Source organism: Epinephelus fuscoguttatus, linkage group LG19, assembly GCF_011397635.1.
Source record: "Epinephelus fuscoguttatus linkage group LG19, E.fuscoguttatus.final_Chr_v1".
In the NCBI taxonomy this organism is placed as follows: Eukaryota; Metazoa; Chordata; class Actinopteri; order Perciformes; family Serranidae; genus Epinephelus; species Epinephelus fuscoguttatus.
In genome coordinates, this window is record NC_064770.1 from 18,233,963 (window position 1) to 18,251,147 (window position 17,185).

At 40.6% G+C, this 17,185-nt stretch overlaps 1 protein-coding gene across 1 annotated transcript in view; it reads right to left on the minus strand.

Annotated features, from left to right (window-relative positions):
- Positions 1–7,973, minus strand: part of hs3st4 (heparan sulfate (glucosamine) 3-O-sulfotransferase 4) — a 108,372-nt gene extending 100,399 nt beyond the window's left edge. Inside the window, exon 1 of the mRNA XM_049561228.1 lies at positions 6,717–7,973. Coding sequence (XP_049417185.1) covers positions 6,717–7,312 — 596 coding nt within the window. The 5' untranslated portion in view covers positions 7,313–7,973. The remainder of the gene's footprint in view (positions 1–6,716) is intronic.
- Positions 7,974–17,185: the final 9,212 nt, after the last annotated feature.

The window sequence follows — 17,185 nt, forward strand, 5'->3', positions numbered from 1 at the left end:
TCTTAAAGTAGCCACTGTATGTTCACAGGCTCTCCTGGCACGCGAGCTGCGGGATACACACACATAATGATACACACACACACCAGACGCACAAGGGCACAGAGACAGAATTACTCGAACTTTTAAGATCCGTGTTTCACAGACATATTGATTTTTGATAAATTTCACACAGAATTTGGTTCGGATCTGTGGTTCTATGTCGATGTAGCTGTGTCTCTGACTCCTGTATTGATTTTTTGATAGGTATCAGTTCAACTTTTTGCACCTCCGGCAGATATAGATACTGATAACGCCTAAAGTTAGAATACAAACATACAGCATGTGATGTACTTTTCATTACCTTGAACCTTATCTTTGCTCATAAATTGCAGGAGATGGTTGAGGATGAATTCATGCTTTAACATTTAACATTAGTCAATTACATATTTATGATATAATTCCATTATTACAGAGCATATTTCGCAACACAATTGCACCGTACCAGGTTATTTCAGCATGAAGAAAGCCATTCTTACTCCTCGTGAAAAGACTGATATGACTGCTCCTACTTTGCTGACTGTCCAGTTCACACATCAATGCAGAGCAGATTTCAATTGGGCCTCAATAGATGAGAAACCTCATTCCTCTTGCTGAATTATTTGATCTGGTCACAAACACTTTTCAACTGGAATTAAGTTGGACAATCTGACACTGTTGGTGTTATTTTTAAGCAATGCAGTGGAGTGATACTGCCACTGTTAATAACTCAAACGTTAAAGTGCTTCAGAATGTGTGTTTCCCTATTTTGCAGTGTAATAGTTTAACCATTTTTAAATCAGAAAAATATCCGCTGTGTCAACAAGATTCCGCTGTAATTGATGTCACCATGGGTTTTCTACCTGTCTCAAATAATTCTTAATACATAGTAAAGTTTTTCAGACAGCAGTTGGACATTTTTGTGATTATTTTTTTTTGTTCTCTCCAGCTCTGTGCTCCGACAGTTGCTCCTTTCAAACCCTATTTGTTAGCACTAATGTAGCCACTATTTGTTTGGCATTTTGCAAAACGCCGAAAATATCAAGCAGTCAACCTCACTAATAAGCCCTCATTAGGCCGGTCTCTAACTAGTGTGAATTCCTGCTGAGAACGCTCACCCACGGCAGGCATAAATCTCCACATATAATCGATAATCAATGACATTCTTTAGCACAATTTATGAGGCACATTATCTTCCCACTAAAGTATATGAATGCTGGCACAGAGCCGGAGTAACATTTCCTGCATTGGTCATCATGCATCAAACGCTTCCCGTTCCAGGATGGGCGTTTGCACCAGGTTGGGGCATGCTCAAGAGAACAGATAAGTTGAATCCTTGTGGTGGTGGCTCATCCTCTTTACTCAGAAATAGAGGCAACATTAAAAGCGCCAATTGGCTGATGAAAGTCCTCTGTGTACGGTAATGATGGCACTACATTGCTAATTGCTTGTTCAAGTAAGCCCAAAACGCACTGGAGAAACTGTCCAAGAGTGCTAAAAACAGGAAAGCAGCACCAATCACCAATCTGGGCCCTTCAATGGCGGCTCAAACCAGCCCAATGCTAAACTTTGAATCCTGATGTGAATATTAGATATGAAATATATTTAGGCAGACATTTTTATGGACGTGGGAGTCTGTGTTTATACAGATGGCTAAAACTTCTCCACATCCAGAAGTGATCACCGTTAGGAATTGTTTATAGACCAAATTAAACTTTAAAGGTACTGTATGCAACTTTTGGGAAAGACTGTTTATTGTTGAGTCTCATTCCCACATCGTCAAATACCAACCCTTTGGGTTAGTGGTTCAGTCCAACTACCAAGCCAAAGTGTCGTTATTTGACGACCGGGGAATGAGACTCAAAGACAAAATACTACAAAAAAATACAAAGGACCCTCTTTTGGATCAGGAAACTCTAAATATGATGGACTACCTACTTAGTATTTCATGCTTAATAGTTCTAGCTACTTTTGCTCATTTTGCTAAATCCCTCCGGCTGCTAACAGAGTCAGTAAGGGGCCAGTTTTATACAAACTGTGTTATTTTTACAGCTCAACTGTACGTAATAAAGTCATGTAAAAATAGGACTTTAGTATATGTTCTCTTGTCTTAAAGAATAACATACTGTGGTGTTGTGATTTTGTCTACAATTTGCCATGCCTTCTCTCACACAACACAACCCTGTCGTCTATAAACAATGTTTTGTACATTTCTTATTTACTTTGCTGTAGCAACAATAGCGTCTGTGGCTCAGAGGTAGAGCCACCAATGGGAAGATCAGCAGGGGTGGACTGGGACTAAAAAACAGCCCTGGACTTTGACTCGGCCCAGCCCACAACAACCGGTGCGCATACGGTATGCGCTTCCTTCTTCTTCAGTTTGATTGGCGGCCGGCCGGCTCATAGATATCTATGGGCCGGCTGGCATCCAATTTAAAGGCTGCCACCTAGCAGACTGGACGTGGAACAGTAGATTATCAGGGAGAAAAAGGGGAAAAAAAAAAAACAAAACAAAAAAAACAGTGATGACTGCGTGGCGACCGCCGGCCGCCCTGGAGTACCGGCCGTTCTGTGATTCTCCAGAACCTCCAGATGGCCAGTCCGCCCCTGAAGATCAGCGGTTCGATCCCTGGCTCCTCCAGTCCGCATGTCGAAGTATCCTTGAGCAAGATACTGAACCCCAAACTTTGTATGGTAGCCTCGGCCACCAGTGTATGAATGTGTGTGAATGGGCGACTGTGACTCGTAGTGTCCAGAAACAGCGTATATTTCAGGTAATTAAACGTTACATTCATGTATTGTGCAGGCTTTGGAAGGACGTGGTTGAAGAGGAAGGTGTGAGTACAAAGTGCAGGACCTTGACACCAGATTTTCGGATTCAAGTCCACACTCTTGTGTTAAGTTTGGGCAACAAAAGCAGTTTGATTAAGGTTAGGAAAAAAATTGTGATTTCAGTCACAAAAAAAGGTAATAAAAAATAATGCTTTAGCTGATACTGTATTGCAGGATTGCCTATTTTGGTTGAAAACAACTGTAAATATGTTTTCAGTGCCCATGTTGCTGATGTGTGTGGTACATATGTTCAGATTTTGGGTGGGGATCACAGAGGACATGCCCCCTAAATGTTTACAACATGTGCATTCATCCCCACCAATTAAAACATGAAAGTAGCAGAGGATTTTAAGCCATTAATTGGTGCAGAAAATGCACACATTTATGCATAAAAATTCACCAGCATAAAGGAAATTAAGTGTTTGATGCTCAAAACGTTCTTGCAGGTGACCCGGAAACCTCGTGTTTCGCCTGCCTCACACTCCATGTTAAAATAAGACCTACACCCTTTTTTGCATTGTATTTTTGCAACTCGCCAGGTACCTTAATTTGCTACATTTCCTCATTATGTTCATGGAAAACGTAATTTGCTCGACATGATGTTTCCTTCAAAACTTAATAGCTTGTTCATATTAGTTGTGTATAAATGTCATTTCTGGGAGACGGGGCTGCATAACAACATCACAGAGATTCTAAGCTCGGCTGCAGCTGTGCCAAAATTACCTTCTTTTTTTTTTTAATTAAATGTTTCATTTTCAAATAACCTGAAACTTGACTGGGTGTCATTATTTATATTACCTCCTATATAACAAACATACAGTCTTTTTACATTATAAGATGGCAAGTTGCAGCCTGGATATATATCTACTACAGTGAGACCCAGGTGGTTTCTTTACCTCCTGACACAGTGGCTGTGGAATAGGTGGGGGCGTGCGCTGCTGCCTGCATAAAAGAGCCTTTCTTTTTTTTTTATTCATCTTAATCTGCCCCTGATGTTTGACCATGTCAGGCATTTACCAGGATAATGACAACATCCTTGAGCAATTTTTTTGTCTGGACAAAGAAGTGTCGAATAAATGTTCAGGATTCAGCTGGAGAGGCATAAACACATGTTTACAGTTTGTTTACTGTGTTACATTCTTATTCAGTAACCCCACTTACCCACGACCTCCAGTGAACCAAACAGTACTGTCGGTGGCAAAGGCTCCAGGCAAGCCTGAATGAATCCACACTGTATTTTTTCAGTCCATAGCTTCAAGGTTCTTTAATTTACAGGCACAAAACTCAATGGATTTGCCTTCATCCTGTTTTCTTCCCCCCAGAGCATCACACAAAGTATGGAAGCAACAGAAAAAGCAATACACTAAACACACAAAGAACAACAACCCAAACACAGACACGCACTCTTTCTAAAGATCACTAAACCTGAATATGCGAAATATCAGTCGACACAAGCTTGTAGCGCAATAACACAGAGGCATCATTGGATTCGCCGCGTCGAGAACAGACTGAACGAGCATTTGAGTACATGTAAGCGCTCACAAGATGCCTTTAGGTTCCATTCCCCATAGTCTATCATATCCATCAAAATGTGGAGCAGGTGTTGCTAAGACAGGCCCAAATTTATGAATCACATTTTACGAGATTACTGGTCTCATTCAACTACACCAATGTCAAATGGTTGCAAACATCTGTAACTGATCATAATTTCACTTCCATTAAGTCCACATTAGCTGGAGCATCGCAGACAGAGAGGAGAGATGCAATATAATGCATCATTTAGAAGCAAACAAACAAACGTGGTCTGAATGAATTTTTATATTAGAGTCTGAAAAAGTGACTCAACTCGTAATTGTTTTCAACCATTTAAGCATTTGACAACAGGTTGTGTGTCTTTCCGTCCTGAATGCGCCATTCTGAGGTGAACACTCAATGCAGGACAATGGCAGATATAAAATCAAAGCTCTTTTAGGGGATTTGTGTGGCTCAGGGGCCCCTAAAACACACGAGCACACTTATTATTATTTATGTAAGCATGTCATCCTCCTGTCTAATGAGCCTTTCACCGTGAGCGTAATGAAACAGCTTGCATTAACACAGGCTAAATGAACAGCCGAGAGCTCCCATGTCTATGCAGCAAGATGAAAGCAGATGCTCCGCAACCCAAACACCAGCGCAACAGACCCACGGAGAAACAGAGGGGACTTTGAGTCAGCGTCATTCTCATCAGCTCATTGACTCCATTAGAAAAATCTTGAATTCCCCTTGGTCAAACATCATTATGAGAGAACAACTCTGAACAGAGCCGCGACCAGCTGACCAGAGATGAACCCTTCAAATTGATTTTTTCCCTCCCATAAACATGATAAACAGGTTCTTCTCCGGCTAATAAACCTGGACTCAAAGTGAATGTCAACTATCACACTCATGAAAGGTGCTGTAAACAAATTCACACTCCTTGGAGAATCGGCCGCAAAGCAAAAACATAAGGCATTTGAGAGAATACAGCACTTACAGCACTATTACATGCTAAATTCTATGCAATTTGGTTTGGTAATTGATGGATTGAATGTTCTGTTGTGAAGAGGAAGATAATACTGGCTGACTTGGAAGATCAAAACAGAGTAAACGCCTTCACCACATCTCCTTCAAATACTTACACCTACAACATAATGTATGTGCTATGCTGTGCAAATCACATGAACAATGTACTCCTACAAATGAACTCTCTGCCTTTGTTTTACAGCAATTTGTGAGCATGACTGTGCATGTGTGTAAGAGTGTAAGGGACACTAAAACAGAGCAATAATGAACTGCTAATGGGACAATTTCTCAGAAAAAAATGGCGTCTAGAAATCACAAATATTTATATTAATTATTTAAAGTGAACATCGTATTCTTATTATTCTCTCACAGTGTGTTTTGTGCTTCATTTTTACCCACCTAAAGCACACAATGTCTCCATTCAAAATGTAACATGTCTAATAAAATCTGATTTTAGGTTTTGAGAGTGGACAATTCACAACTAGACATTTTTAAAGCTTAAAACTACACAAAAGCACTCCTCTTTGTGTGTTTTTCATCTACGTGTCACATGTAAACTCCAGCTAACTTGATATATGACAAACAGAACGTTGGTACACTGTAATCATCTGTACAGAAAAGAGCTGCTGTTTGAGACCGTGGAGCTAAAAATATAGCATTTTTCAGCTCAGTATATAATCATACACGTTATGATTGAGAATGAGGTAAAAGCTAACAGCTATATGCAATTGTATACTCTCAGACTCTTAACCCAACATGAAACAGCTCACTTTATACGATTTTTACTCTCTTAAAAGGAGCATTTCAGAGTTTTCTAAATCATATTTGCATTACAAAACACCTCCCAAAACTAGTGTGCAGGATTTTTGAATGACTTTTCCCCTACTACAAATCCAGGCAGCAATAATTCACGTCACTATATGCTGGATAAAAATGAAGTTTCAGGGACTTGCAACTTCCTGGAGTGTGAAAATCTATCCCATGGAGTCGATTATATATTTTTACACAACCCAAAATGTGCTTAAAATAATGTTATGAGGCTGAAAGCACAGATTGGAAAGTTTGCATTGCCACACAACAACATATTGACTTTAATTAATATGTATGCAGAATTATCACTGTGATTTATTATGTATTTTAATCTCTTGCAAACTGACTTTCTTACCTCCAAGAAAAGAATTAAGACATGTGACTGTGTGTGAAGCAATAAAACCGCAACACACAGGCATGCTTTGGAAAAACAGCAGCTTTAAGTATGCGTAATTTGAAAAAAATGGGGCCACAATTGAAGAGTGTTGCTGGATAAAACAGAAATGGTAACTCACCGGTACCAGTCCAGCCCCTTCTCGTAGTTCCTGTCAAAGAAATGTGGCTCATTCCCAACGGCTCTCACGTCCGGGTGCACCCTGAGAGCCTCCAGCAGGGCTCTGGTCCCCCCTTTCTTCACCCCGATGATGATGGCTTGGGGAAGTTTCTTCTCTCCATAATCCATGGTGCAGTTCACCCTGAGTTCGCTGTCCGTGGTGCTGAATTCCTGGTGCTCCCTCTCCAGAGCGGTGGTGTGATACGCCGCCGCCGATTTAGTTGGAGACGCCTGAGTCCTAATCCACTCCACTGTCCTTTGTTCGGCCTCAGCATGATCCTTTACGGTGGAAACCGCGGTGGTTCCCTCGGCCTCGGTGAATTCAGTAAAGCCCTGGGAAGCGGAGTAAAGTTTCTCCCTCAATGTCACAAAAGTTGTCTCCTCCGTCACCAGCCTCCCTTGATACGCGTAGTTCTCTTGCAGGGGGAACTGCAGCGAGTTGTAGCAGCTCATCAAGCTATAGAACAAGTAGGTGACAGAGAGGGAGAGGGTGAACATGAATAAGATTTTCCGGGGCACTTTAGAGGTGAAAACCGAAGTGCTGGACCAAAATGCCATCTCTGATAGCAGTGATCCTCTCAAAGAAGTGGCCAGACATGTTTCCACCCCGAGTCTTGCATGGACAAAATCAACAGCAATAATCAGTCACTATCAGCGCTGCTCCAGCTAAAAAAGCGTGAAGCCGGACCAAACCAACCTAATCCAAGCAAATCGCATATTTCTAAGGATAGCAGGGAACTGGATCGTTAAAATTCCGGAAGAATACTGCGTCCCTTTTCTTGAGTATCGATTTCTTATTCCAAGGCTGACAGACAATGTCACAATTTATTGGACTGAACTTGCAGATTTGAGAGGCTGGAGGTCTGGCGTCCTTCCAAATGAGCAGCCTGGCTTGAACTGGACAGAGTATGATGGACGAAATCCTGGCATTTTATAACAAGAGGGGAAAAGAGAGAGAGAGAGGAGGGGGGAAAGGTAAAATGAACAGTGTTTAAAGTGGGGTTCTTCTTCTCATCAGCCGCTCAGCCCGAAGTCCAGTCCAGTCTGACTGGTTTCACATCCATCCAGGCAACCTAAAAAGCATTGTATCTTTCCAACAAGAGGCGAATCCTTCTCTCTATTCTCCTACTTTGAGGAGCAGAAAGTCCGCAGCCTTTGCACAAAAGCATCCACTCTTCCCACTGACTACCAGGCTGCTGCTCGCCGTCCTTGCGCCTTCTCAGATTGGTAGGATCCTACGATGTGCGCATCGGCTGAGTGAGCTCATCTGAACTGAAGCACTGTGGAGCCACACAGCACAACTAGTGTGTACACCCACTTTTTCCTCTATCCGTGCACAAGTAGGGCTATAAACGTCAGATTTCCTCATGTGAAATAGTTGCGTGGAGAGCTGCTTCTCCTCATTCATGTGACGCGCTCGGAGAGATGAGAATTACAGCGCTGGGAATATGCAGAGAGCTTATTGCATTGTGAATCCCGTGCTGTATAAAGTTCACTATAAAACTCCATCTCAGAAAGATTATTTTGATAGAGATTGCATTTTACAGAAAGCTCATGTCTGCACCCTGCTGGTTTTTTGTGGAGCAATGAATAAGTTAATTTGCAAAAAAAAAAAAAAAGGACAGAAGCACAAGTGCATAAGTTTCTGTGATAAATATGAACAAATCTTATAAGAATCAAGCTGGATAATGAGCAACACTGTGTTTTAAATTAAATCAATGAGTCATGGGGGTGTAGTTCTCCTCTATGTCTCTCTAAATGCAAGAGAGCACATGCAGAAAACAATCCTGTGTTCTGCATTATGCTGAGGATGGGGATGCTGCTTAGGCGTATTATACACTGAATTTATTATACATGGGTGCAGAGTATAATTACTGATGGGAATATTCACTAGACCTTAACTTGTACACTTTGTTGCCGCAATATGACGATTTAAAATTGCATGCCACTGAAATGTCTCCCTGTATTAGAGAATCTCATTCATCACACACCTCCAACACACCAGGAGAGCCAGCGTCACACTAAGCGCCAGTCTCAAATAATTTGCAACGCCTGCCTCTCAGAACAGCAAGCCCCTGTTATATTTTAAGTTCTGTGTTTGGAATGTAAGAAAATATTTATATGTATATGCTGCCTGGCCAGATTTGCCTCCTCTAAATGCCTGTAGCCGGCTCGGCATGCAAACCAGGGGTGACACAAAGTCATTTCATTATGGAGTGTTGCAGTGTTACTAAAGGACAACTCTTTTGCATTCAGCCAGTGCGTTTCCACTGAATCAGAAAATCTATGTCATCCAATGAGAGCTACCAGTACAGAGAGAAAATACATCTTCTCATCGCTGACTCTCCAAACATAGAGTCAAGATTTTTGAACCCAAAGGAAATACACGCTAGCTATTGCAAGGTGCTGTCTAAACCTAAAGTGGCTATCAATATTTAAAAAAAAAAAAAAACAATGTGAAAACAATTTGACAATGTGAAAGGGGTCACTCACAGTGACAATCCGTCAAACTGCAGCTCCCCTCAGCATTACAAAGCTTTATAGCCAGTTTCAGCTCACTGTTTAGGTTTCCGGCCCACAATTTAAAAGGATACTTTTCCAATTTTCAACCAGCTTTGTATCATAAAAAGTTGGGTACTGTGTGTGAAAGAACTGTAGAAAACTTCCCTCCATCTCACCAGTGTGCAGATCTCTCTGCTTAACTCTCAGATAAAATAAAACGTGGTCATCCAGCACACTACAGATTGTCCCTAGCAATTTGGTATGCCCACCACCAGGACACAAAGAGTATACAGCGGATCAAGAGACCTGCCCCTCCCTTTCCTAAATATAGACCAAACTCCAGTCAAACAGTAAAACAAGGCAGTGCTTATCAAATATAAACAAATATTGTTATTGTATTACCTATATCTTGTCAAAATTGTCTTCAGAAACATATTTTAGTGCACTGTTTGGCTGTAATATGAGATGTATGAACAGGAAGCTGACATCATACTGTTTCCTGTGTTGCCTAAATGGAGGCTGAAAATACTGACATCAAACAGTAAAACTAGCAGTGCTGATAAAACATGAACCAAGATTGTGTTACTGCATTGTCGAAAATGTCTTCAGAAACACATTTTAGTGCACTGTTTGGCTGTAATGGGAGATTTGTGAACAGGAAGCTGGCATCATGCTGTTTCCTGCGTTGTCAAAATGGTGGCTGAAAATACTGAGATCAAATGGTACAATTAGCAGTACTGATAAAATATGAACCAACATTCTGTTACTGTGTTGTCTAAAAAGTCTCCAGGAACATAATTTAGTGCACTGTTTGGCTGTAACACGAAATTTGTGAACAGAAAGTGGGTGTCATACTAATTTTGTGTCGTCAAAATGGTGGCTAAAAATACTGCGATCAAACAGGTAAACTAGCAGTACTGATAAAATATGAACCAAGATTTTGTTACTGCATTGTCTAAAATGTCCTCTGAAACATATTTTAGTGCACTGTTTGGCTGTAATATGAGATGTATGAACAGGAAGCAGGCATCATGCTGTTTCCTGTGTTGTCAAAATGGAGGCTGAAAATACTGACATCAAACAGTAAAACTAGCAGTGCTGATAAAACATGAACCAAGATTGTGTTACTGCATTGTTGAAAATGTCTTCAGAAACACATTTTAGTGCACTGTTTGGCTGTAATGGGAGATTTGTGAACAGGAAGCTGGCATCATGCTGTTTCCTGTGTTGTCAAAATGGTGGCTTAAAATATTGCAATCAAAGGTAAACTAGCAGTGCTGATAAAATATGAACCAATATTCCGTTACTGCATTGTCTAAAAAATTCCTCAGAAACATTTTTTATTACACTGTTTGGCTGTAATATGAGATTTGTAAACAGAAAGCATCAGACTGTTCCTGTGTTGTCAAAATGGAGGCTGAAAATAATGAGATCAAATAGTAAAAGTAGCAGTGCTGATTGTCTTAAATGTTTTCAGAAACATATTTGAGCTTACTGATTAAGTGCATTCAGACTGTTTGTAACTCACCGGCTGCCATAAAACAGCTTTTTAAAAAACAGCTTTACACTACCTGATCAACGCCAAATAGAAAACAGAAATAGTTAGTGATTAGCTGGTGAACAAAGTGGAGCACTGGGCAGATTTAAAGTCACATTTCCCTCAGGAGTTGGTAGAGACCAAAAACAGAGCAAAAAGAGAGTGAAAATTATATTTTCATTTGCAACACATTCTCGCTCCGACCTCGTCACATATTGACGTGCTTGGTCAAGGTAAGATAAGATAAGATAAGATAAGATAGACTTTATTGTCCCAAAGGAAATTTGTCTTGGATACATGCAGTATCTGCTGTTAAAAGATACAAAAAAGTTGACACATACACCCACATACCCTGGGTGCTTTGGTTGTTGATGGTCTGGGACACTGTGTCAACTTCCGCCTGTTGCATGCATTGTCTTCTTTCACAATACACTTCCATTTTCATTTAATGACATTTAATAAATGTACTACTTCAGTACAACACTATGAATTGACATTGTTTTCCTTCAACAACAAACACACATGGTTGAGTTTAGGCAACAAAAGCATATGGTTAGGTGGAGGGAAAAAAGAACAGGGTTTGGTTTTGGAATCTGACAGGACGCAAACACCGCTTTCGGATGAAAGTCGGCGTTTGTTGGACCCATCCACCACCCCTCCTGCTTACTCCACTCAGACTTTCGCCACCTTAACTTTTGTCCTTGTCCAGCCGTGTTTCCCCCTGATGCTGACGAGCACTGTTAAACTATAACGACAATCAGCCGTGTATCATGCCAACTTTAAAGGACGCCTTTTTTTGTTGGTTTCTGACGCCCCAAGTCACTGCCCAAGCACCAGATTTTGAAGACTTTGGAGTGAGACCAGGTTCTCATTTGCCATGGTGCCCAAAACACAGCTTAACTTCAAATGTGATGATATGCTAGTGTTGTGACTGCCCCCCACCCACAAACCTTGCAGAATAAAATAAATAGTGCAATTCACTTTTCTCTAATAACCCTGCAATATGGCTTATAGAAATTAATTTATGGTTATTTAATAAAGGGGTCATCTTTCATAGTCACTACAAACAAACAAAAATCAGTCATTTAGATTTTTATGGTCACATAGTATGCTATAATGTTATTTTAATGTTAATTCATATTTGTTTGAAATACAGATGTCAGATCAACAGATCTTTGGCAAAAACTTGATTAGAAACACAAAATATGATCAGTTCAGTCACGCAATAGTGTTTCTAATCACTACTGCATGACTGAACTGATCATATTTTATGGAGATTTGATTCTGATTTATTTCCAAAGTTATGTCCCAAACAATATGGAATATCTTGATATTGGCAAACTAGACCTGTACATAAATAATGCAGGTGATCGGGCGAGGGGGAGGAAAGCACGAACAAGTGCTTGGAGCACAATGGTTACTGGGTGTTTGGCAGTCAAGAGAGCGTAGGAGAGCTCAATGGGTTTGTTGAAATTGTTGCATTCGTAAATTGCCACTCGGAGAAGCGGAGAGCTCTCTAACAACGAACTGCCCCGTTTGTAAATTCTTACTGTTGTCAGACTTCCTACCTGTCTAAGAGTCACCCTGTCAGAGATTTCCGAGCATGCTCAGATACTGAGGCTGCCGAGCAGTTGCAGCAGAACGTGTCAGTGTTAACAACACAAGTGAAGTGGTATTAAGATGGCTGCCGCTACTCAGTGCTGATGATAAATTATTATCACAGCACAAGAGAAAATATATTGACCCGTTTTATCTTCCCTTTGTTGTGTCTGTTATCTGAGCCATTCATAAACCGCTCAGACATTGTCTCTCCCTGCGGAAGCTGAGTGCTCAGATTGTGTCTATTTGCATTTACAAACAAGCAGTCACTCAGGAAAAATGGAGTTTATTGAAGTTTAGTTTAGTCCTAGCAGCTGCTTTGTGGGGAGGAGAATTTACTGGCTGTGTCAAAAGGAAGACATCAAATGAACATGTTCTACTTTACATAAGGGCAACAGGTCTTAACAGGATTTAAGAGAAACTAAAGGTCATAAAACATCAGAGGAGGTTGGAAAGGACTCTCCCTTCTCCTTGTTCCAGCAGACGTGGCACAAGCTCACCGCTGCAGTCACAATCTACTAGCACACAGTCAGTGTTCATCACAATGAGGCTGTGAGCCACACGAAGCACAGTGGCCCTCTTTGCAGCTCGCATTAACATTCGCCTCGTGTCTAGATTGTATTCAGATATGAATTATCCATATTACATTTATACCTGGAATTAAAAATGTGTCTCAGCTACACAACGTGTCTGCAGTTCCACCGCAATTATGATTTCCAATCCTGACAATATCCACTCACAGTTAGGGCAGAATTATTCATCTATTTCAATATAAATATATTTTTGTTATAATAAATGAGCTCACAGGCTTTAGAGGAGGCTGTGGACTAAATTTACTTTAGTGCAGTGTATGTGTGTGTCTCTTATACTCATATGACACATCTGGTCCAGATGTCGTAATGCAGTCAATGCTTTATTTTTCTATTTGAATATTTTTTTTATTACAGAGAGAAGGCATATTTGGTCCACGGTATTCAGTGATACAGCTGGATAGACAATACTAAGACAACTTATTCCTAAAGCAGACACAAGGAACTTTCATTTCTGTGTTGATTTTGGGGGCCCCTGTGGACAGAAGTGGAAGTGCTTCCTAGAACCTTAACACTGCTAGCATATGATTTAATTTGAAGTGAAAGAAAGAAAGACGCATCTTATTTTTAATGACTATTTTTCTTTTAAGAGCACTGCTGTTTACAGGATGCAAAGCAATGATGTAAAAACACATCAGCCAAAGCATTAGCTAGCTTTGTGTTAGCCACCAACATAAATGTATATATTCATATAAAACCAAGTCAATGTATTTCATAAACATATAGGATACACGCATGTCCAGAGGCCCGGTTAAGTCTGGGTTTTCAGTACTACAAAGCTGATTCTCTTTTTACAGGGATAAATCACTGTGGTAACTCCGCAGCAGGTTAACTTCAGAGTATCAGCTCTGACCTCTGACCAATCAGATCACTGAAGAAATAAGTATCCATGAACAAAAATCCAGAGTCTCAGGTATAAAAGAGCAGCCTGTATGTTGTTGTCTGTTTCATATCACATAATACGAAGTAGGCTACTTCACTCGTGGTTCTGATGATGTCACTGATAACCAGTTTTGTAGTACCAGTTTCGTTAGAGTTAATCAAACCAGATAACGAAAAGATATCCTGGGTAGAACTGGCTTCGTAGTACAGGCCTCAGGAGGAAGAGGGACGATTCACGATTGGTTTTGAATCCTTTCAAATCTTGCAGTTCTCTCCATCTGTGATGACAGACCAAAGGCCTGTACTACGAAGCCAGTTCAAATAACCCAGGATATCTTCTCATTATCTGGTCTGACTAACCCTAAGACTGGCCATCTGGATAACAGAGTGGAAAGAGTGGGAAAGTAGTTAATGATTGATGATAACTTGAGTCAGTTAACAATGTGTGGATTATTTTACAAATAAAAAAATATAAAAATAGGTGTCTCATGTTATTTTGAGCTGCAGTGATGGAATCAGAGTGTAAAAGTATCAGCACTGTCACTGTGGACTAAAATAAACTTTGCATAATTTCAAATCAAGCTAAAATCGTGTGTTTTGTGTTGTATGCAATCATCTCGCACTGTTTTAAAGAACAATGAAATTATTCTACTCAGTAAGACTCTCGTTCATGGATACTTATTTCTTCAGTGATCTGATTGGTCAGAGGTCGGGATGTTGACTGGATGTGATCCGTTACCCTGAAGTTAACCTGCTCCGGAGAAGGTTAGCTGTTCACCATAAGTTACCACAGTGATGTATCCCCGTAAAAAGAGAACCAACGTCGTAGTACTGAAAACACAAAGTTACCTCGCTAACTCAACATCCTGCTTCGAAGTACTGGCCTCTGGGTTAACTAGTTTTCTCACCATTGCGCCATCAATGTCATTTTAAGCTTTTTTGTTGTTGTTTTTCGCTCAATTCCTCTCTTTAGCTTTTGGCTGGTCCTGCCCCAGTATCAGCAATAACCACAAAATGTTATGTGAAAAATAAAATTCTCCAAAGAAAAATCTCCTCCTGCTTCCTTTAACCGGCTAACTCACTGCCAAACTTTGCCTGGAAAATGTAAACACAGACTCCTCTGGTCTGCCTGCCATAAATTGTTTTGTCTGATGTCGGATCAGGGGACAGACACTAAATAGAAGTAGCCATTCTTCTCACTGATGGTGTTGTTTGCTTGTAGGTCATATAGAAGCATCAGTATTAAATGGAGACTGTTTCATAACCAGTTAAAACCCCTGTTGTAGCTGCTTTAATATCAATAGGTGCCTTACGTAACATGTGCTGTATATCACCAGGTGCAGATAAAATCTAAACCAGACAGCTCCACACCAGTTATTGGTGGTCAGTGCTTTGTTCCTTTTGGAGGGGGGCTGTGCTGAGGATGCAGCCTGCACAGCCTGGAGGCAGTTAGCACAGACGAGGTTAACGACTAAACTGCACCTTATACAACACCTGCCACCACTTGTACGGTGAACTAATGCGGCAACCGAGCACCTTCAGGATCTGATTCATCATCACAAGGTGCAACACATGCTAGAGGCTGTGTTATGCCAAGAAAGGGTGAAAAAAAAACAACAAGACTTTAAAATAATTAAACTTCCAAATTTCTAAGAACACGAAGTTCCTCTGCTGTCAATGCAAAATACATCAGGCTCCAGGCACTTTCTCAATATAGTTACAGCTCAGGAGCTGCTGCACCACCTTGAGATTTGGGTCGTCTAATATGAAATGACCTGATTCTGAACTCTGCCACAGTCTGAGCCTGTCTGTTAGTGTTGAGATGAACGGGCTATTGTGGGGAGGTTTTGGCAGGTAGAGCCGTCCCGACTGTTATAGTGCTCAGTGTAATTTAAGTCAGAGCACTTTGGCCAGTAAGACGCCCCGCTGTTCCACTGGGGCTGACAGCAGAGATGGTTTATCAGGCTGCAGTTAGACAGAGGATGCGATCGTCTCTTCATCAATTAAAATCTGCCATGGAGGGACTCCTAACAATGACGAAAGGGGCTGTAATAAATATAATGAAAGAAGCAAATTGCTCTTGAATTATAGCAGAATCTACACACCAGATAAAAGTAAATCAGTGTTTCTATGACCTGGTAATTTATCGCACACATTTCAACCTCTGAAAGAGTCATGTATCACAATGTTACAATAAAGCACATGCATGAATCCGAGCTCCGTACGCTGTATAGTGCTTGCTCAGGTTCAGCAGAGTCTACAGCCTTGTTGTCTGCATTTAATGAAGATAACAAAATTCATGAGGAAAATGCCTTCGAGTGATACTTGGAGGCATTTGCCGCATTTGCCTTTGAAGAATTCCTCTGCAGAAAGATTGGAAAAACAAAGATGTTGTATACAGTATCGAGCCATTAGTAGAAGGACTGTTAAAAGATGTCAAAGGTTTATTTTTCTGAACCGCTGATAAATTAGAATTTCTAAAGACACGCCAAACAGGAAGGCCATATTTATTGCTACAAACCATCTTTACGTTCAGCCGCCAAATGAGGGATGTGAGAATCCTATGCTTTATTTCTGGGCCTGGCAAATGCATTTGGATCAGTATCACACATACTTCTGCAGAAAGCATTTGGTTTCCGTTAGCATACCAAATATAATCAGAAATCCGGTTAATGCACATGTGAAGGTAAACTGAGCAACAGAGTTGGCCAAGAAAAGATATGAATTCCATGCATCCGGAGACCTGAAGCCTCAGGCTGTGCATATAAATAAAACCTGGGATGTATAAACACAAACACAAATGTGCAAACACGTGTGCCACCCTGCAGCTGTACATTCTGGGTATGCACTGTACATCTTGATGGGAATTTGGATGTGTTGGATAACGGCAACGAAAGAAAGGACTGACAAATGAATGAATGCGCCTCGGCTAAAATTGCCTTTGTGTTCCAGAACTGTGCTTATACAAATACAGGATTTTATGCTTGTATTTTAAATTGTTGCACCTTATACTTCATTCTGCTGAACTCCAACCTACTGTCCCCATTTGTGGACACTTTATGTGTCATGCAGTGGTGACAGAAGCCCAATACACCAATCCAGGTAAAGACAAGATAACAGCCGTCTCTGCCAAGTCAGTCTACAGCTGATTCCAACACTTACATGGACAAAGTACAAAACCTGACCAAATTTTATGATCAAAATTTGTTATAACATAACATTTGTAGGTTGATATGGCATTAATTTCATTGAAGACATTGGGACTGTATTGTTGTATTATTAGTATTATTTTTACCTTTGAGTGTGGAGCAAGAAAATTCA